Consider the following 21,515-nt stretch of genomic DNA (forward strand, 5'->3'; position numbering starts at 1 on the left):
ATTCTATAAAGTAGTAATAGAAACACTTGCAGAAGCATAATTCCTAATTTGAGGAATTAATCTTAACAATTTTACAGTCTGTAAATGAAGTTTTCAGGAGAAACTCTTGCAGAAACAATTTCTGAATTGTAGTATTAGTATGCATGATAATCAATAAACTATAAATGGCGTCCTTATCATAAAGTGATGTGATTTTCAAAACTACGATATCAATATGAATGATATGGACAGTAAACTCACAGCTTCCTCAATGCATGATAATCTTGAATCTTTAAATTCACTATAATAATACTAGTTTTATGTTTTTTTATATAGAATGACCTTCACAGGGCAATTCAGCGGACACAGTCAGCAATGTTCAATCAAGTCCTGATTCTGATATCTACTTTACTCTGTTTGATCTTTACGTGGTAAGTTTTAAAGTGAATAGACTAAATAATGTAAATCCCAAAAAACTCGAAACAAACTTTCGGTGTTCAACAGTTCCTGCACATATTTGAGTCGTAAAAAATAATGAAAGTATCGCATTTTACTGTTGATATCATCTCTTTACACTTCTACATGTTTTCCTCCAGTGAAAAGTAATATTTATACTTTTGCGTCTTTATCGCATTGTATTTGTGTTGAGCCCGTCATGCTTTATTGTTATATTTTGCACTGTAACGTACCTACTTGCAATGTTTACACTATATAACTTAGCTTTTTCATTTCACTGTATGAATCTATAACTCGCTTTACTGCCTAAAGTCCTAATTCTAGTTAAATAAAACCAAAAACATGACCTTTGGACCAGATAGCTGCCAATGAGTCTTGGAGAAGGTTGACACTTAGAGGGCAAAATCCCCAAGGATGAAACGGAAAAGCATGAGGTTGAATGCCGACTTTATGGTTTCTGAACTTTTACCTTCACTTTCTCTCAAGACAGAAATTATATGAGGTCAAAATATGTCTCCTATGAACCCTACCCTACATGACTATACAATCCCTTCTGGTAAGCCTTCAGAACTACTTCCTTGCCCCTGTGTCAGCCTCTTGGTTAATATGTCTTCTATTAATATTACTTAATTTAGACCCTGGTGGTTTGATACTGCGACCATAGGCCCAATCTCTCTACTTAAACCATCCAGTATTTCACATATAAAAAGTGACGTACCTGTGGCGCGAGGGGCTTGTAAATAAGGCCCTTACCCCTTGGGTGCCCAGGATGTAACGGTTACGTCCTCGTTTGCACCTCTTGGGTGCAGAGGACGTAACCGTTACATCCTGCTATGGGCCCTCCTGATGGCCAAACACCCCCCTCCCTAGGGCACTGCTTCCCCTTCCACCCTCATCCTCCCGAGCCCCCAGTGACGTCTGATGACATCAGCACGCGATTGCGCGCTGACCTCATCAGAGGTTGCCCCAACTGCGCTGGAAGCTCAGCTTCCAGAGCGGATCAGAAAAGAAATGCTTTTTTACGTGGAGGGGGCGAGAGTGGCATCAAAGGAAAGGAAAGGCCTTTCCTTTCCTTAGATGTCTCTCTCAGTATTTCTGCTGCCCGATCTCAAGAGAGTAATTATTTGAGGTCAAAATATGTCTCCTATGAACCCTACCCTACATGACTATACAATCCCTTCTGGAAAGCCTTCAGAACTACTTCCTTTCCCCTGTGTCAGCCTCTTGGTTAATATGTCTTCTATTAATATTACTTAATTAAGACCCTGGTGGTTTGATACTGTGACCATAGAGCCCATCTCTCTACTTAAACCATCCAGTATTTCACATATAAAAAGTGACATAGCTGTGGCACGAGGGGCTTGTAAATAAGGCCCTTAACCCCTTGGGTGCCCAGGACGTAACAGTTACATCCTTGTTTGCACCTCTTGGGTGCCGAGGACGTAACCGTTACGTCCTGCTATGGACCCTCCCGATGGCCATGCACCCTCCTCCCAAGCACACGCTTCCCCTTCCACCCCCATCCTCCCGAGCCCCCAGTGACATCTGATGACATCAGCACACGATCACGCGCTGACCTCATCAGAGGTTGCCCCAACTGCGCTGGAAGCTCAGCTTCCAGAGCGGATCGGAAAAGAAATGCTTTTGCACGTGGAGGGAGCAAGAGTGGCATCAAAGGGAAGATGTCTCTCTCAGTATTTCTGCTGCCCAATTGTGAAGCGATCGGGCAGCAGAAATGCCCACTAGACACCAGGAATGTTTTTTTCTTATATATTAACAATAAAGGGAAGCGACCCCGTGGGCAAGGATCGCTCACCTGGGGGGGACAAATTTGTTTTAGGCCATTTCTGCCCCCCTTCAGGGTAGATCGGCCTATTGTAATTAGGAAGATCTGCTCTCAGGGGTGCAGAAACATCTAGTCACCAGGGGTCATTTAAAAATAAATAAAATGTGTTTTATTTTTTTTAGACGTGGGGAGCAACCCCCTAAGCAAGGGTCGCTCCCCTGGGGGGAAAAATCTTTTCAGGCCTTTTCTGCCCCCTGTGGGGGCAAATCAGCCTATTGTTATTAGGCCCATCTGCTCCCAAGTGGGGCAGAAAGCCCACCAGAGACCAGGGAGGATTTGTTTTCATAAAAAGATTGTGGTGGTATGGCCATACCCCCACCCCAAATAAATGGGGCCAAAGTTGTTTTGCCCACTGGTGGGCAGATGGGGCAATTACCCCTGCTCAACTCCCTGGGGGGGGGGGAGGGCAAAAAGGCCACTGGATGACAGGGAATTAAAAAAAAAATAGTGGGGTGGTGGCTACCAACCAGTATGGGCATGGTTATGCCCCACCCCAACTGAAGGAGGTAACAGTCTTTCAGCTCTCCCCCGCACACTAAAACATCTTATGCAACGGCAAGAAAGAGGACATTTGATTATTTTGGGTTTTGGTTTTACATTTGGGCCATGAGAGCTTGTCTAACTCTCAAAATCATCCCACTTGGAATGGTGAGGGCTGCACTTTTTGGACTTTGGGACGCTGCCATGTAGAAAAATCCACAAGACCTAGACACATCTGAAAACTAAGCATCTGGGTGAGTCCAGTGTGGTGTGCTTCACATGCACCCCACACCATTTTCTTACCCACAATGCCCTGTAAACCTCATACTTTGCTGGAAATCACACATTTTTCCCACATTTTAGTGATAGAACCTTCCGGAATCTCCAGGAATCTACAATATTCCTACCACCCAGCATTGTCGTATCTATATCAATAAAAATTCTGCCCGACTTGTTGGCATAAAAATGTTTTTTTTCAAACTGCCCTTTTGGACCCGCTTTGGTTCCCCCTCAATTTCGATATGCTTTTGGCTCTTCCCTGTCACAGGCACTTGGCCCACCTACACAATTGAGGTATAATTTTTACCAGGAGACTGAGGAGAATGGTGGGTGGTAGGAAATTTGTCACAGTGCGGTGATCCCACACAGAAATGTGTGGAAAAATATGATTCTTTAGCTAAATTTAAGGTTTGCTGAGGATTCTGAGAAAGAAAACACTGGGGGATCCATGCAAGTCACACCTCCCTGGACTCCCTTTGGTGTCTATTTTCCAGACATGTCTGGGTTTGGTAAGTTTTCCTATATGGTTGCTGAGCCCAGGACAAAAAACACAGGTGCCGCAGCAAAAACAGCTAATTTTGTATCTGATAATTTTGATGTGTCCACATAATGTTTTGAGGCATTTTCTTTTGCAGGCACTAGGCCTACCCACAGAAGAGAGGTACCATTTTTACTGGGAGACTTGGGGGAACACTGGGTGGAAGGACATTTGTGGCTCCTCTCAGATTCCAGAGCTTTCTGTCACCGAAATGTGAGGAAAACATTTTTTTTTTTTGCCAAATTTTGAGGTTTACAAAGGATTCTGGCTAACAGAACCTGGTGAGAGCCCCACAAGTCACCCCATATTGGATTCCCCTAGCTGTCTAATTTTTTAAAATGCACTGGTTTGGTAGGTTCCCCTAGGTGCCGGCTGAGCTAGAAGCCAAAATCCACAGCTAGGCGCTTTGCAAAAAACAGCTCTGTTTTCTTTGGGAAAATGTGATGTGTTCACTTTGTGTTTTGGGGCATTTCCTGTTGTATGCACTAGGCCTCCCCACTAAAGTGAGGTACCAATTTTATTGGGAGACTTGGGGGAATGCTGGGTGGAAGGAAATTAGTGGCTCTTCTCAGATTTCAGAACTTTCTGTCACTGAAATGTGAGGAAAAAGTGTTTTTTTTGCCAAATTGTAAGGTTTGCAAAGGATTCTGGTAACAGAACCTGGTGAGAGACCCACAAGTCACCCCATTCTGGATTCCACTAGGTGTCTAGATTTCAGAAATGCATAGGTTTGGTAGGTTTCCCTAGGTGTTGGCTGAGCTAGAGGCCAAAATCCAGAGCTAGGCACTGTGCAAAAAACACATCATATTTCAATGTAAGAATGTGATGTGTCCATGCTGCGTTTCCTGTCACAGGCACTAGGCCTACCCCCACAAGTGAGGTACCATTTTTATCGGGAGACTTGGGGGAACACAGAATAGAAGAACAAGTGTTTTTGCCCCTTGTATTTCTCAACATTTTTTCCTTCCAAATGTAAGACAGTGTATAAAAAACACATCTATTTGAGAAATGCACTGTAATTCACATACTAATATGGGGACCCCGGAATTCAGAGATGTGCAAATAACCACTGCTTCTCAACACCTTATCTCGTGTCCATTTTGGAAATACAAAGGTTTCCTTGATATCTATTTTTCATTCTTTATATTTCAACAAATGAATTGCTGTATACACGATATAGAATGAAAACCCATTGCAAGGTGCATCTCATTAATTGGTTTTGGGTACCTAGGGTTCTTGATGTACCTAAAAGCCCTATATATTCCCGCAACCAGAAGAGTCCAGCAGTTGTAACGGTATATTGCTTTAAAAAATCTGACATTGCAGAAAAAAGTTACAGAGTGAAACGTGAAGAAAAATGGCAGGGTTTTTTTCACCTCAGTTCAATATTTGTTTATTTCAGCTGTTATTTTCTGTAGTTAAACCTTGTAAGATCTACACAAATGACACTTTGGTGAATTCAAAATTTTGTCTACCTTTCAGAAATGTTTAGCTTTCCATGATCCAGCATTGGTTTCATGCCTATTTCTGTCACTAACTAGAAGGAGGCCAAAAGATCAAAATATAGTAAAAATGGGGTATGTCCCAGTAAAATGCCAAAATTGTGTTGAAAAATGTGGTTCTCTGATTTAAGTCTGCCTGTTCCTGAAAGCTGGGAAGATGGTGATTTTAGTACCCCAAACCCTTTGTTGATGCCATTTTCAGGGAACAAATCAAAAGCTTTCTTCTGCAGCCCTTTTTTCCCATTTGTTTGAAAACAACAAAATATTCGCTGTATTTTGGCTAATTTCTTGTTCTCCTCCAGGGGAACCCACAAACTCTGGGTACCTCTAGATTGGCGTGGGTAGCTTATGTGGACAAAAAGTTATGAGGGCCTAAGCGTGAACTGCCCCAAATAGCCAAAAAAAAACTGGCACCTGAGGGGGAAAAGGCCTGGCAGCGAAGGGTTTAATATTCCAATGGTAGCTGGTCATATATCTATAAAAAAAACAATGTCACCAATGAGATATTTTCTGGAACGTGGCTAATAAAATAAAAGGCCTGGTGTACCAAGAGGAAGACAGATTTATTTTTCCAATACCTATTCATTGTGTTTTGACAGTTGATGAAATATTTACGTAGAGAATGGGAGATAATAAGTAACAACAAATATGTAGTGTAGATAATGATGCTGTGCAGAAAGTGTAATTATAAAGCAAATCATTAAAAGGAACCCAAGACACACTTAAAAGTATGGGGTATAGAACATCTTCTACTTGGTAATGCTTATATTCAAATTTCCACCCCTCGGGTGGTAATGTAAAACTGTACTTCACCATTCATGTATCAGATTAGCAGTGGAGTACAGGGTCTGCAATGAGCACAAGAGGGATTTACCTTGCTGTGCCATGCCTGGATTTTACACTCCGATGTGGTATTCTTACACTATGAGCATTCGTACACTACTCTGGACCAGCACTAGAAAAAAGGAGGTGAATATTATAGTGCGTCTGCATAGGGGCAAGATGTGTTGATGCAAATCAGTTTGCTCGTGCACATCTCCCTTTGTGAATTTATGCATGCACAAAATGTACCTTCTAGAACAGATTGGAAAAACGTTTACATAAATTTGGTATTAAATCTAAATGCTGTAGCTACTCTTAATTACACTAACATTTATTGATATATAGTAACAGTACACTTCTGTTCCAAGACTACAGGTACCTATCACTCACTGGCTGTATTCTTGCCTTTGTACTTGTACTGCGCTCTGCTGTCTTTGGGCTAGGATCCTGCTATTCAAATACCACATATATCTACATGCAAAAATGTGTGTTTTGTGTGATAATTTGGCTGGAACTGCTCTAACATATTCATGGGGTTTCTTTTTTATAATCATTATACAAACACCAGGATGACTGTTAATAGCCTGCCATGTGAAGTTGAAAAAGATAATGAGGCAGTTCTCTCAGAGTAAACCCCTTCTGCTCTAGAAGTTTCTAGCTCCCTTGCTGAGAACCACACCAAATAAATTACTAATTAGGAGAAAATCTGAAAGTATACCTTAAAAAGCTAACAAATCAGATAAGGAGCATGTTAGAAATTGGGTCTCTAGGGTCTTGGGTCTCTAGTTGGCAAAGGTATGCACCTTGTCCATGTAGGGACCACAATCCTAGTCAGGTTAAGTCATAACACAACCTAAATTATCCTTTTCTCACCCTCGGGTAGCATGAAACAGAGCAAGCAGGCTCATCTTATAAGGCAATTTGTAAAGTATATGTGCAATAACTGAATAAAATATGTCAAGGTATGATTTTTTAAAGAATAAATGCAACATAGCACTTAGAATCAAATAGCGCTGTGAGGAGTTATTGTAGGTCAAGAGAGACCAGGGAAAAGTCAAAGTTCAGGCTGACCGAGATAGAGTGCAGGCTGGCTATCGGAACCAGGCAGGCCCTGGGGAATAAAGTGCCTTTCTTGGTTGCAACAGCGAGATGCAATGTGAGATGCGACGAAGTGTTGATCTGTCCCACACAGTGATGGCAATGCGTTGGTTCCGAAGACAAGCGCTGGAGCTTAGATGCATTGGTACTGACGTGGGATGTGCTGTTTTTTCCCACGCAGTTGAAGGATGCGCCTATCTCCGTAGACTGCTGTGGCAGTGAAGCGTGGTTCCAATGCACCAGGCAATCAAGGCAATGCAGTGGTTCTGAGAGTGATGTGCCGATTCCATTCCCGCAACAAGTCCTTACACTGGTTCTGCTACACACAGAGGGGAGATTAATTGATTTCCTTGATGCATGTCTCTAGGTCCACTTCCAGTAAAGCAGACATAGGAACAGGGCTAGAGACTTTGATGTCCTTAAGTCTTAAGCAACAGGAGGCAAGCCAATAAGCCCTTGGAGATCACTTGTGGCAGAGTCCAACTCTTCTTCAGCAGGGTCAGAGAGCAGCAGGGCAGTACAGCAGAAAAGCAGTCCTTCCAGGACAGCAGTCCAGCAGAGTAACAGTCCTTGAAGCAGCACAGCAGTTCTTCTTATAGAGTCCAGTTGTTTGTCCAGAAGTGTCTTATTTGGTGGGGTCAGAGACCCAGTACTTATATCCAGATTTGCCTTTGAAGTGGGAGAAACTTCAAAGAAGGGTCTTTGAAGTGCACAGAAGCCCTTTCTTCCCAGCCCTGGCTCCAGACTATCAAAAGGGAGTAATCAGCCCTTTACATGGAGACAGCACTGCCTATACAGGTGTAAGTGTCATCCCCTCCCGCACTTCCTGCCTAGGAAGAGTCATCAGAATGCTGATGCATGCAGATGCAGACTAAGACACATCTAATCTTCCTGTGGGTATGGCTGTCTAGAGGAAATGCAATGTAGCTGTCACCGACCCCAAACATGTATAAGAGACAGATTGCAAGACACACAGAGCAGTATTAGCTGAGAAATGCCCACTTTCTAGAAGTGGCAATTAGTAGTTACATCCATCTTTAGCAGTAAAGCGGATTTATCATTACCGTTCAAATGATGTGGAACATGATGGAGTTATTCCTTTCTGATCAAGAATTACAGCTTAAAAGGGTATTAAGGAATTCCCAATGCTGGCATATGACGGGAGTAGGCTTCACAGTGGTGAAAAACAACTTTGGGAGGTTTTTCACCACCAGAACATATACAACTCAAAAGCACATGTCCTGCCTTTCGCTTAAGCAGCATCCTGCCCTATGGGCTACCTAGGGCCTACCTTAGGGGTGACTTATATGTAATAAAAGATGAGTTTAGGGCTTTGCAGGGGGTTTTAAATGGCAAGTCAAAGTGGCAGTAAACTGCACACACAAGCTTTGCAATGGCAGGTCTGAGACAGGATACTGGTGCAGGCGGCACAATCAGTGTTGCAGGCCCACTAGTTGCATTTAATTTACAGGTCCTGGTTATACAATACACCACATTACAAGGAACTTACAAGTGCATCAAATGTGCCATTTGGGTATAAGCCAATATTACTATGTTTAGGGGGTAGAGCACAAGCACTTTAGCACTGAATAGCAGTGCTAAAACCAGCACAATCAGGGTCAGAAAGATGGAGGGTGGCATACAAAAAGTTGATGGATGACCACCCTAAGGCTGTCAGATCTAACAGAGCAGAAACAACCTTTCCCTCTTTTATGGAGCCACACCTCACCACCTCCAGGATCCTATGTGCTATATTTAATTTAAGGCAGTTGCACTTCAGGGAAACACAGGGCCATATTTATACTTTTTGACGCAAAACTGCGCTAACGCAGTTTTGCGTCAAAAAAATTAGCCGCCGGCGCTGCCTGGTGTGCGTGAAAAAAAACGACGTACACCAGGCAGCGCCGGCGTAGGGGGATATGGAGCTTGGGCGCCAAAAAATGGGGCAAGTCAGGCTGAGGCAAATTTTTCGCCTCAACCCGATTTGCGCCATTTTTTTCGACTCCCAACCCCCATAGAAATGACTCCTGTCTTAGCAAAGACAGGAGTCATGCCCCCTTGCCCAATGGCCATGCCCAGGGGACTTCTGTCCCCTGGGCATGGTCATTGGGCATAGTGGCATGTAGGGGGGCACAAATCAGGCCCCCCATGCCACAAAAAAAAAAAAAAACACTTACATGAACTTACCTTAATGTCCCTGGGATGGCTCCCTCCAGCCTTGGGTGTCCTCCTGGGGTGGGCAAGGGTGACAGGGGGTGTCCCTGGGGGCATGGGAGGGCACCTCTGGGCTCCTTCCGAGCCCACAGGTCCCTTAACGCCTGCCCTGACCAGGCGCTAAAAAACGGCGCAAAAGCAGCCGTACGTCATTTTTTTTGACCCGCCAACTCCCGGGCGTGAATTTTGCCCGGGAGTGTAAATACGGCGCACATGCCTCGGAGTCACTTTTTTAGACGGGAACGCCTACCTTGCATATAATTAACGCAAGGTAGGTGTCCACGCTAAAAAATGACGCAAACTCCATGGACTTTGGCGCTAGACGCGTCTAACGCCAAAGTATAAATATGGAGTTAGTTTTGCGTCGAAATTGCGTAAAAAAAAACGACGCAATTCCGGCGCAAGCAGAGTATAAATATGCCCCACAGTGTCTTGGTGGAGGAGCAGCTGTGCACATTTTTCTTGTGTACACATGCCTTTGGTAAGGATACATCCTATCATTTCCTGTTTTTCACCACATTTATTTAAGTCTCAGGATGACAAACATATCACTGCAGGCTAGTGTGGGAATCCCTACACAAACCTATTAAAAATGTGCACATGTCTCATACCCTGTCACTCAGTAGACCAATGGGAACTCATATGTGAGTGAAACCTTTGCAGGGTATATTCCTGCTCAAAGAAGAGTGAGAGGAACTACCATGTTTTAGGGGATAATTGCTGAAAATCTGACAAATGCCTTGTTAAATGCTTTTTCTCAGCCAACTAACCGGGGAGAGAAATGTTAGGCACCCAGCAATAGATACATTAGATTGTGCAGATTCTGAAAATACCTGGTTGTGGTAGATTTGCATACAGCCCAGTAGTGATACCTAAGGACAAAAGATAGGTACTCTAAACCAGGATTTCTCTTTTATATGCTTTACATGCATATGCTTTACAAATTTCCCAAATGCACCACACCCAGTTTATTACTGGTGGGCAACCCAAATACATGGAAAATGCATATGTATTCCGTACCCCAATAGTCAGCAGACCTAAATAAACAGAGAAGGGAGTTAAGAAGTTTTAGGTAAAGGGTCCTTCCTGAGGCATTCTGAATACAATTACCAGGTGTTTTTTATTACAAAAATGCTAAAAATCTGACAAGCATGCTCAGTATTTTCTCCCGCTAGGTATTCAGGACTATGGAGGTCTGACAGAAACTTTAGGATGTCTGATGTTGAACGATAATCATTTGGTATGTTTCCATGCAGACCAGGGATGTCCTCTACCATCAAAAGAAAGGCACCCTAAGCTGGCTTTTTGCTTTCAGGTGCTTTTAAAATTTCCCAAATATACTGAACCCAGTTTATCATCTATGGGAGGTTCAACTGTTCGAAGACATGTATGTTCCCCCCATGCTCAAGACACTCAGAGGAAAATGGGTATGTTAAGCCTTGGCAGAGAGGTGTTTCTGTATGAAGTAGACTGGAAGGAATTGTCATGTTTTGGAAAGAAATGTTAAAATTCAACATACATCATGTTCAGCGCATTCTCTGTCCTGCCAATAAGGGCGAAGAAGGTTTGGTACCAGCAGCAGAAAACTTACGATATGATATGTATATATATTATTGTGGTATGTTTCCCTATTACCCAAGGATGATACCTGCAACAGGAAACAGGTAGTCCTTTTTTAATTGCTCTATATTGAAAGTTTTGTTTACACAAACTAAAAAGAGAAGGCATATATGCAGCCACAGTGCGTAGTGCTACATACATGTCAACTGCTTACATAAGAAGTAGAGTAAACATTGTCCATTTCAGGTAGAACACAGTTAATTAACTGCAGGAAGGGCAAAGGGAGGCACTTGCCCCCCCCCCCAGATTTAGGTACAGCCTGGTGTACAGTATCACAGTACAGTGCAACACTACGGCCGCCATAGTGTTACGCTGTCCCAGGATGGAGGACGTTAAAATGATGTCCCCCCAGAAAAAATGTCTGCAGGCGCCCATGGCCTTACTGTGTTACATGGTGTGTGGGCTATGCCAGAACATAGCAGATAGTGAGATGTTCCAGCACAGTAAAGGCGATCGTGCAGCTATGCTAGCAGTAGAATGGGTACCAGGAATCATCTGTGGCAAAGGACACCATGGGAGAACTCTTTGCAGTGGCTAGCAGTTGTTATGGATGGAGTGAGGACATCGTAGTGGGATGAGTTAGGGAGCCCGGTAGTCCAGATCCATATAGCAGTTTTTGCTGTCACATCGTTCTCGGCAAGTGCCCAGAGATGAAGGTCAAACTGTCAGACAGGGGTTCATTGCAACCGCTCGTTGGTCTATTGTGAAGGCCAAATTCATGAACTTACTTGCAACCTTGTCGGTCTTGGGATGGAGAATAAGTCCCAACATGCATGACTTTGGGATGTTAATGCAGCGTCTGCCTGTTATATGGGTGAGATGATCACAGATTTCAGCTTGCTCAGTAAGGCTGCAATGCAAAGCATTGCCATGTCATGTTGACAAAAGACTACATGGTCAGAGTTGTACCTTAGAGACAGTGCCAAACATTATTTGTAGCCACATTGGAGTCAAGTACGTATGAAGGACATATTTATTTTGTATCAGTTTCAGGCATGTGTTTCTCGAACCCTGGGAATTCATCTCAGCATATTAGAACAATCCTTATCTGACAGGTCGATCTGTAAGTCTTGGCTCCAGCCAGTCTCCAGGACCCTATACACTTTCGTGATCCTGTGTCCCTTGTGACTCCACCTCAGCTATGTATGCAAAGCAGAGTAAGTATCAACCTCTGGGTCTCCCTCAAATGCTGCCTATCACTTCTTGAAGTGCAGTGTGTGTCAGGAACTGTCCCGATGGAAGAGCATACACCTCAAGAAGCTTCTTGAATGTGAGAGCAGCCCCCAACTCAAACAACGTCCCCAGGAATGTGATGGAAACATAACACCAGTTCGGTTTATTAGAAGCAAAACCGACCTGAATAAAGTTGGATGGTCCTGACAGAGAAGGAGACTTGAGAAATTAGCCTAAATGCAATGCCTATGGTGAAGATATAGAGACCAGCAGTGCCGAAAGCAGAAGTGGCAAGCATGTGCCACGAGGACCATGACCAGGACATGTTGAAGTATAGAAAAGGGAATCACTCAAGGCCAAAGATACATCACCTCAGGTGGCAATACTGGGTACTCTAGGTCATGTGCCATTGTTACTTGGCAGCTAAATATTACAACTCATAGGCCCTCATTACAACTTTGGCGGTCTTAACAGAAGACTGCCAAAGCCGCTGGTGCCAGAAGACCGCCAGTATCACGGGTACTGCTGGATCACTGCCACAGTTTGGGCAGAAATCCAGCAGTAGTTGTGCTGGCAGATGGAGGTGAATGGGTGGTTCCACCACCGGTCCAGCACCGCCAGTATGACCCCACCAGCTGAATTACAGGAAATCATATGGCCTGGCGGTGTCCTCCTGGCAGTGCACTGCCTGCGGTGAAAGAGCCCCTTCCGTTTCCCTGCCAGACGACCTTCTCCACGGACCAGGTAAGGTGATCGTCTGACAAGGGAGGGCAGTGGGACGGTGGGGGTGTTGTGTGTGCATGTATGAGTGTGTGGTGTCTCAGTGTGTGCATGAATGTGTGTATGCGTGGTTGTATGTGTGTCTGGATGTTGAAGTGAGTGCGTGCATGCATGTAAGTGTGTATGTGTGTTTGTTTGTGTGTGAGTATACGTGATTAGATGGGTGTGAGTATGCATGTTTGGATGGGTGTGAGTATCAGTGCATGAATGTTGAAGTGAATGCGTGTATGGATGCATGTGAGTGAATGTGTCCATGTAAGTGTAGGTGAATGAGTGTATGCATGGTGCGTGTGGGTGTCTGTGTGTGTGTGCATGTAAGCGGGGAGGGGATAGGGGGTGCTGTGTCAGAAGAGGGGGGGTTTGAGGGTAGAGGAGTGCTGTGGCTGGAGGGAAGAGGAAATGGGGTGCTGTGTCAGAAGGGGGGGTGGGGTGGAGTGCGTTGTGTCAGAAAGAGGGTGGGTGAGAGGGGTGCTGTGGCTGGAGGGGGGAAGAGGGGTCTAGTGCTTGCTGGGGCGGGGAGTCATCTACCGGTGACAGAGAAGAAATTCCCAGACACAGGTAGCCTTTCCCCCATAGTTGTCGTGGCATGCTACTGCCAAGGAAACCATGGCAGAAAGGCGGCTCCTTATACCGCCGGCGGTCGTCTGGGACCGCCAGGTCAGAGATGTTCATCTCCGGCCTGGCGGTTCCGACCTTCATGGCGGTATGAGTGGAGATGTGGAGGGTTGGCAGCAGCCATCCCACCACATTCATAATGTGGCGGTCTGCACCGCCAGCCTGTTGACGGTGGGACTGCCATGTTTACCCTGGTGGTCAGAAGACCACCAGGGTCAAAATGACCACTATAGTCTGGTGGCTCCAGGCCTCTGGCATCCAAGAGGCGAAATTGTTTATCCAGGGCCATCCGGCGCCTGGTGTACACCTATATCAGATCTGAGAGCCAGCTGTTAGGATCATGAAACACCAATTGGTGCAATAGCAATAGCAAAGAGACATTGGGGTGAGCAAATAAGAAGTTTGTAGAGTCACCATTTTTGATATTTTCGTGCTACACACATCGTGAATCTGCCACAATTTAGTGATCATATCTAATATTACAGAGTTGATTGTGTAGGCTACATTCCAAACAAAAACTCCCATGTACTAGATATAACTAAACACAAGACACTTAGAGCAACATTTTAATTACACCTTCAGACTTCAATGAGATCTTGAAGAAGAGTTTGCACCAGCACATAGCCTATATGTCAAAACAACATATAGGCCCTCATTACGACACTGACGGTGGTTGATAAAGTGGTGGTAATACCGCCAACAGGCTGGTGGTAACTGCCACCAAATTATGACCCTGGCGAAGATATTTCCGATAGCCAATGTACCACACCGACTGCCAGGGCGGAAACAGCAGGCACCACAGCGGTGGCCACCTACAGTCAGGCGGAAGACAAAGTACAGCTGACCATATTAAGACACACTAAACCACCACCTTTTCTGGGGCGTTACTAACGCCATCAAAAGCCTGGCGGAAACAGAACACAAAAGTCAAAGGACTCACCATAGGAGACAAAGGGAAGAACCACATCGCCATGGAACCAGAACTGCATGTATTCCTGATGATCTTCTACGTCATGCTCCACCACGAACACCAACGCCAGCGAAGACAACAGCGGTGAGTACAGCCGCCTAGCACACAAGGGAGAGAGGGAGGAAAAGCGAGAGTAACACACACACAACACACACCCCACACACACACCATGCAGACAACCAGCTGCACAAGATAAAAAATGTGTCCACAATAATCGGCAAAATAACGAAAGGACAACAGGAATTGACTACAGTGATTTTAATAAGATCAATATAAAAAATCATAAGTTCATGTGGCAATGCTACAGATATGTATAAATGTTCAAAAAAGGGACACTGCCCAGTTCATAGTTCACAGGGGCCACATGGCCACGGGGCAAAGTCCACGGCCCCACTTGATTCCTGCACCAATACGGAGAGAACACTGCAGGGGCATCAGTTGGCAAATAGGCAGGCACCTTATGGGGGAGGGGGGCACCTCAGCCGGATGCAGAAACAAGACCACTGGTTCTGGAGGGGGCAACATGCCATGTGCTTGGTCCTGGGGGCAAGGCCACAGTCTCTCAGGTGGGTGACTTGGCCACTGGTTCTGGTGGGGGCAGGCCGCACATCAGCCCATCGAGGCTGGACTATCTGGAGTCAGCCAGCGGTGACGGCTGCACTGTGGTGGTGGTTGTGGGAGGCTCCTGCTCAGCCCATGCACCCTCTGATGGCTGCACTGTGGTGGTGGTTGTGGGAGGCTCATGCTCAGCCCCTGCACCCTCTGATGGCTGCACTGTGGTGGTGGTTGGGGGAGGCTCCTGCTCAGACCCTGCACCCTCTGATGGCTGCACAACCACGGATGGCGGTGAGGGCTCTGTGACAGCTGCTGTTGCAGGCTCCTTCCCCTTCTTGGTGGCTGGTGCAGGCTCCTTCCCCTGCTTGGTGACTGGTGCAAACTCCTTTACCTTCTTGGTGGCTGGTGCAGGCTCCTTCCCCTTCTTGGTGGGTGGTGCAGGCTCCTTCCCCTTCAGTATTTGTGGCCTGGAATCCTTTCCACCACGAGTAGGTGCTGCTGAAACTGAGCCCGTAGACTGTTTGGTTGAGGTGCTTTGCTGGGTCCTTGATACCCTCGCCATACATGCAGGATGGGGGGGAGGAGTAGGGAAGAGGTCAATCTGGGAAAGGAAAAGCTTTTTAGGGACATTGGGGCAGGAAGAGGGAGAAGTAATGAGAGTGGAGGATGAGGGAGTGGCTGTTGGAGGTGTTTGCTGGATTTGGGTGCAGGTACATGGGCTGTAGACTGTTGTGAGGTGGATGGCTATTGGGTGTCTGAGTGCTTGCATTTGTGTACTTTAGGAGGGGTGGTGACAGACACTGTGGAATAGGACACAGGGGACGTGTGCATGGATGTTGTGGAAGTGTCTGCCAGTGAGGTGTGTGTTCTGCTTGGTGTGGTGATGATGTTGGTAGTGGATGATGATGTGGTGCATGCAGGTGTGAGTGTGGACATTAACTGGGTGGGAGGTGGAGGAGGAGGAGGATGAGTGGCAGACAGTGGAAATATTGGATGTTGTTGTGTGTGCCACTGGATGGTCTCTGTGTGAGTGCCTGTGGAATGAATTGTGGTGCTTGTGTTTGCCTGTGACCCTCTTGAGTGTTGTCTTATGTGCATGCTCATCTAACTGTGTGTTTGGGATGGGTTGAGGTTGAGGAGAATGGGACTGTGAAGTGGGAGTTGGAGGGGGGTGAAACAGGGACAAGGGCTGCCATCAGAGCGGAGGCCAGAGCCTGAATCAATCTCTGGTTGGCCGGCAATCCACTGTGAATGCCCTTCAGGAATGCATTAGATTGCTGCATCTGGGCTGCCAGCCCCTGGATGGCATTCACAATGGTTGACTTCCCTACAGAGATTGATCTCAGGAGGTCAATAGCCTCCTCACTCAGGGCAGTAGGGCTCACTGGGGCAGGGCCTGAGGTGCCTTGGGCGAAGGAGATGCCAACCCTCCTGGGTGAGCGGGCACGGGCAACTCGCTAAGGAGCTGCTGGGAGGGCGGTGCTGGGACGGTGGGTGGTGGCTGACCCTGTAGCTGGGGTGGTCACAGAAGTGTCCTCCACCACCATGGAGCTCCTATCGGAGGAGGTAATAGAGTCTGTGTTGTCCCCTCCAGTCTCCGTCATGGTGCTCCCCTCGCCCTCCGTCCCACTGGTGCCCTAAGCGTCTGGGGTATCTGCCTCCAGGATCCTGTGGGATGCAGCTCCCTCTGTCGCCGGTGCCTCTGCTCCTCCGCCAGATGATGCTAATGCACATAAGGACAGGATGACAAAACAAGAAAGGGTGGGAGAGAGACAAAGGAAACACCACGTTTGGTGTACACAGCACCTTCACACACAGGGTACAGGCCTACACACTATGCATTGCACAACCAGTGATACTGCTAGCCACCAAGGCATGAGGAGGAGCACACACAGCCAAATGCAGCACACCTGTGGCCCCCGCAGCCCTGACCAGTAGCGGATGCTAACAAGCGAGGTAGGCAGTATTTCCTCTTCAGACCCTTAGCCACCAGAGGACCTACGTTGCTATGTCTGGCCTGGCCCTGTGTGGCTGCTGTGATTCCCTCAAGCGCCCATCCAGCTCTGGATGGTCCACCGTCAGTATGCGGGGCATCAGGGGGGTCAGGGTCCGACGGGAACCCCTTCCTCATTGGGAGGCCATCCCCAGCTGGGCCTCCGCGGTCTTCCGTGCCCAGCGTCTCAGGTCCGTCCACCGTTTGCGACAGTGGGTGCTCCGCCTGCCATAGACCACCAGGGTCCTCACCTCCTTGGCAATGGCACGCCATATACCCTTCTTTTGATGGGCGCTGACCTGCAGAGACAATACAGACAGGAGAACACCATTAGACAAACAGTCCAGCCAGTAACACGAATGGCCCACCATACCCGTTTCCATCACCATTGGCGCACACATAGCCCAGCACACAACGTGTACCTAGCCAAGAGGACTACCCCCAATGCTTACATGATGCCTTCACACACAATCATGCATTCATGCCACATGTATCGAGCCCACATGAACCTCACCTGTTGGTCTGGAGGCCCATACAGCAGTCTGTACTGGGGTAGGACCCCATCCACCAGTCCCTCCAACTCCGAAGAAGTGAAGGCTGGGGCCCTTTCACCGGTCACACTGGCCATGGTAGGTTCCAGACACAGGTCACAGCAGCACATGCAGTGTAGGTCCTCTCCTATGGAAGGTCAGGAAACAAGTGAAGAATCAGATAGAAAATGGCGGTCACGTCCACGGCGGTGCATACCGTCACCGCCGGCATAGATCACCATTGGCCACTGTACCGCATAGGGCCCAATATTAACCAATGAGGAATTGTACGGCGGTTCATGACCGCCTACCGCCACGGCACACAACGCCAGCAGCATTACCGCACTTCCACCTGTCCCTCCACACAGGACAGGCGGACGCCATTTAAAAGGGTGGGGGAGACAGGCTTATGGAATAATGCTGCGTCACAGGATAAATAGGCACATACTCGACAAATTGCACTGTCCCATTACATGTTTACAGATTGCAGACTACTATTGTGACTCTATTGTTCAGTTTATGACAGACTCCTCACTCTTCTGTCCCTTAGATACCTACCGCTGCAGGTGAATAGGAGATGTAGACATACCCTAGTGTACAGACCCCTGGTGGGCTTGGCTACACTGGAGGACAGGTACATTTTCCTCACCTATAGAGTGGGCATGGCCACAAACACAGAGCTGTGTGCCCAATTGGAACCTGACCTGATATCTGCTATCCGTCATCCCACTGGGATCCCCCCCTCTACTGCAAGTGCTATCAGTTCTCCATTTCCTGGCAAATGGTTCATTCCAAGTGACGGTGGGCTTGGCAGCAGGAATGTCACAGCCAATGTTCTCAATCGTGCTGACAAGAGTGTTGTCTGCCCTGATAAAACACATGTGCAGCTACATTGCTTTCCCCGAGGTTGAGGATATGGCCACTGTGAAGGCCGGGTTTTATGCAATGGGACATATCCCCAATATAATTGGGGGGATTGATGGAACAAATATAGCATTTGTCCTTCCCCGCCAGAATGAACAGGTGTTCAGGAATCGTAAGAGTTTCCACTCCATGAATGTGCAGATGGTGTGCCTGGTGGACCAGTACTTCTTCCACATCAATGCTAAGTATCCTGGGTCGGTGCGTGATGCCTTTATCCTAAGGAATAGCAGCATCCCAAATGTGATAGCCCAACTACAGAGGCACAGGGTGTGGCTAATAGGTGAGTCCTGGTTCCCACCCGGTATATGTTGGTTTATGCCAGTAACACGAATGGCCCACCATACCCGTTTCCATCACCATTGCACTATCCCATTACATGTTTACAGATTGCAGACTACTATTGTGACTCTATTGTTCAGTTTGTGACAGACTCCTAAGTGCAACTTTACATTTCTATGACTTTGGTTGTATTCTGTATGGTATTGGCATTCTGGTATTTCCCACTTCTTTGCCCACTTGCTGTTATCTCTGGCTATTCATTTTGCAGATGTTGGTCATTTGACAAATACTCATGGTGAGATCACAACAGCCAGCTACAGGTCACTGATTCTATGCTCATGCTATGTACAGTTCATTTGCAATGGTTGTACCTGTTCCAATCAATACATATTTGAAATACATGACTGTTAGAAATGGGGTCTTTGGTTGGCAGTCAGGTTACCCCCTGTCCAAGCAAGGACCCTCACTATAGTCAGGGTAAATCACACACAATCCAAATTATCCTGTGCCCACCCTCTGGTAGCTTGGCACTGAGCTGTCAGGCTTAACTTAGAAGGCAATGTGTAAAGTATTTGTGCAATAAATCATACAATAACACAATATAGCACCACAAAAATACACCACATAGTGTTTAGAAAAATATATAATATTTATCTGGGTATTTGCAGGTCAAAACGATAAAAGATGCAATATGAAATTGTAGAGAATTCACTGAAAAGTGATATAAAGTGTCTTAAGTCTTTAAAAAGCAAACAAATTCTCATTCAAGCACAAAGTACCTGGTTTGGAGTGGAAAATCTCTGCAAAGGGCCGCAGAGGAGGAGATGTGTGGAAAAATGGTGTGTGCTTCGGTTTCGCCCCTTCACACACGGACTTGCGTTGTTATTTTTCAAGCGGGGAAGACGTGCGTCGTTTTCCGGCATGCGGACCGGTCTCCTCTGTGGGTCGCGGGGTTCCCAGATGTCTCGGGGTCTGTGCGTGGAATCCTAGGCTTGTTATCCGGCTGCACGTTGTTCCGGTGGGCTGTGCGTGGAATTTTCTCCCTCACGGCAGGCGTCGAGTCGATTTCCTCTCTGGGAGTCGGGCGGCGTTGTCCAGGCGGGACGTGGGTCGAAGTTCTGGTCGCATCACAGGCGTCGTGTCAATCTTTTCCTTGCGGGGTCGAACTGCGTCTTTCCAGATCGGCCTGCGGTGAATTTTTCACCGCGGAGCAAGCTGTGCGTCAAATTTTTGGGCGCATAAGGAGTCCAGTTAAAAAAGAGAAGTCTTTTTGGTCCTGAGACTTCAGGGAACAGGAGGCAAGCTCTATCCAAGCCCTTGGAAAGCACTTCTGCAGGAAGGCAAGAGTTCAGCAAGGCAGCAGGCCAACAGCAAGACAGCAGTCCTTTGTAGAAAGCAGTCAGGTGAGTCCTTTGAGCAGCCAGGCAGTTCTTCTTGGCAGGATGCAGGTTCTGGTTCAGGTTTCTTCTCCAGCAAGTGTCTGAAGAGGTAGGGCAGAGGGCCCGTTTTATACTAAAATGTGCCTTTGAAGTGGGGGAGACTTCAAAGAGGAGCCTAGAAGTGCACCAGGTCCCCTTTCAGTTCAATCCTGTCTGCCAGGGTCCCAGTAGGGGGTGTGGCAGTCCTTTGTGTGAGGGCAGGCCCTCCACCCTCCCAGCCCAGGAAGACCCATTCAAAATGCAGATGTATGCAAGTGAGGCTGAGTACCCTGTGTTGGGGGGGTGTCTGAGTGAATGCACAAGGAGCTGTCAACTAAACCTAGCCAAACGTGGATTGTAAGGCACAGAATGATTTAAGTGCAGAGAAATGCTCACTTTCTAAAAGTGGCATTTCTAAAATAGTAATATTAAATTCAACTTCACCAGTCAGCAGGATTTTATATTACTATTCTGGCCATACTAAATGTGACCTTCCTATTCCTTTCAGATCAGCAGCTACCACCTCAACAATGTATGAGGGCAGCCCCAATGTTAACCTATGAAGGGAGCAGGCCTCACAGTAGGGTAAAGACGAAGTTAGGAGTTTTACACTACCAGGACATATAAACTACACAGGTCCATGTCCTGCCTTTTACCCACACAGCACCCTGCTCTAGGAGTTACCTAGGGCACACATTATGGGTGACTCATATGTAGAAAAAGGGGAGTTATAGGCTTGGCAAGTACCTTTAAATGCCAAGTCGAAGTGGCAGTGACACTGCACACACAGGCCTTGCAATGGCAGGCCTGAGACAAGGTAAAGGGGCTACTTAAGTGGGTGGCACAACCAGTGCTGCAGGCCCACTAGTAGCATTTAATCTACAGGCCCCAGGCACATATAGTGCACTCTACTAGGGTCTTACAAGTAAATAAAATAGCCAATCATGGATAAACCAATCAACAGTACAATTTACACAGAGAGCATATGCACTTTAGCACTGGTTAGAGGTGGTAAAGTGCCCAGAGTTCAAAAGTCAAAAACAACAGGTCAGAAAAAGTAGGAGGAAGGAGGCAAAAAGTTTGGGGATGACCCTGTAAAAAGGCCAGGTCCAACAATGACATACTCAAAATCGATTAATATCAAAGGGTGTTTATTGTAGTGCTAATATATAGAGGGGAAAGTGCAATGGAATGGGGTGATGATGGAGGAAAGTACACAGTATTGTTCCAGTCTGTGTGTAGCACAGGTGCATTGTCCAAGGGGACATAGGAAGGGGAGCAATGACATTTCAAGGTGGACAGGGTGACTGAGTGGGACACAAGGGGGACATTCAGGAGAGTCTCATTTCCTGGTGGTGGCCTTGGCAAGTGTCTTTGGCTTCTGTCTGGATCGCAGGGAACGTTTGCGGGGTGGTTCACCTTCCGCAGAGTGAGGGGTGCTGGT

General features: G+C 46.8%; 1 protein-coding gene across 2 annotated transcripts in view; it reads left to right on the plus strand.

The window, feature by feature from the left end:
- KCNT2 (potassium sodium-activated channel subfamily T member 2) overlaps nucleotides 1-21,515 on the plus strand; it is a 2,196,588-nt gene that overhangs the window by 1,290,033 nt on the left and 885,040 nt on the right. For both annotated transcript variants that reach the window (XM_069233351.1, XM_069233350.1), the window contains exon 9: nucleotides 316-410. In XM_069233351.1, coding sequence (XP_069089452.1) covers nucleotides 316-410 — 95 coding nt within the window. The remainder of the gene's footprint in view (nucleotides 1-315; nucleotides 411-21,515) is intronic.

The sequence above is a fragment of the Pleurodeles waltl genome, chromosome 4_2, assembly GCF_031143425.1.
Source record: "Pleurodeles waltl isolate 20211129_DDA chromosome 4_2, aPleWal1.hap1.20221129, whole genome shotgun sequence".
NCBI lineage: Eukaryota > Metazoa > Chordata > Amphibia > Caudata > Salamandridae > Pleurodeles > Pleurodeles waltl.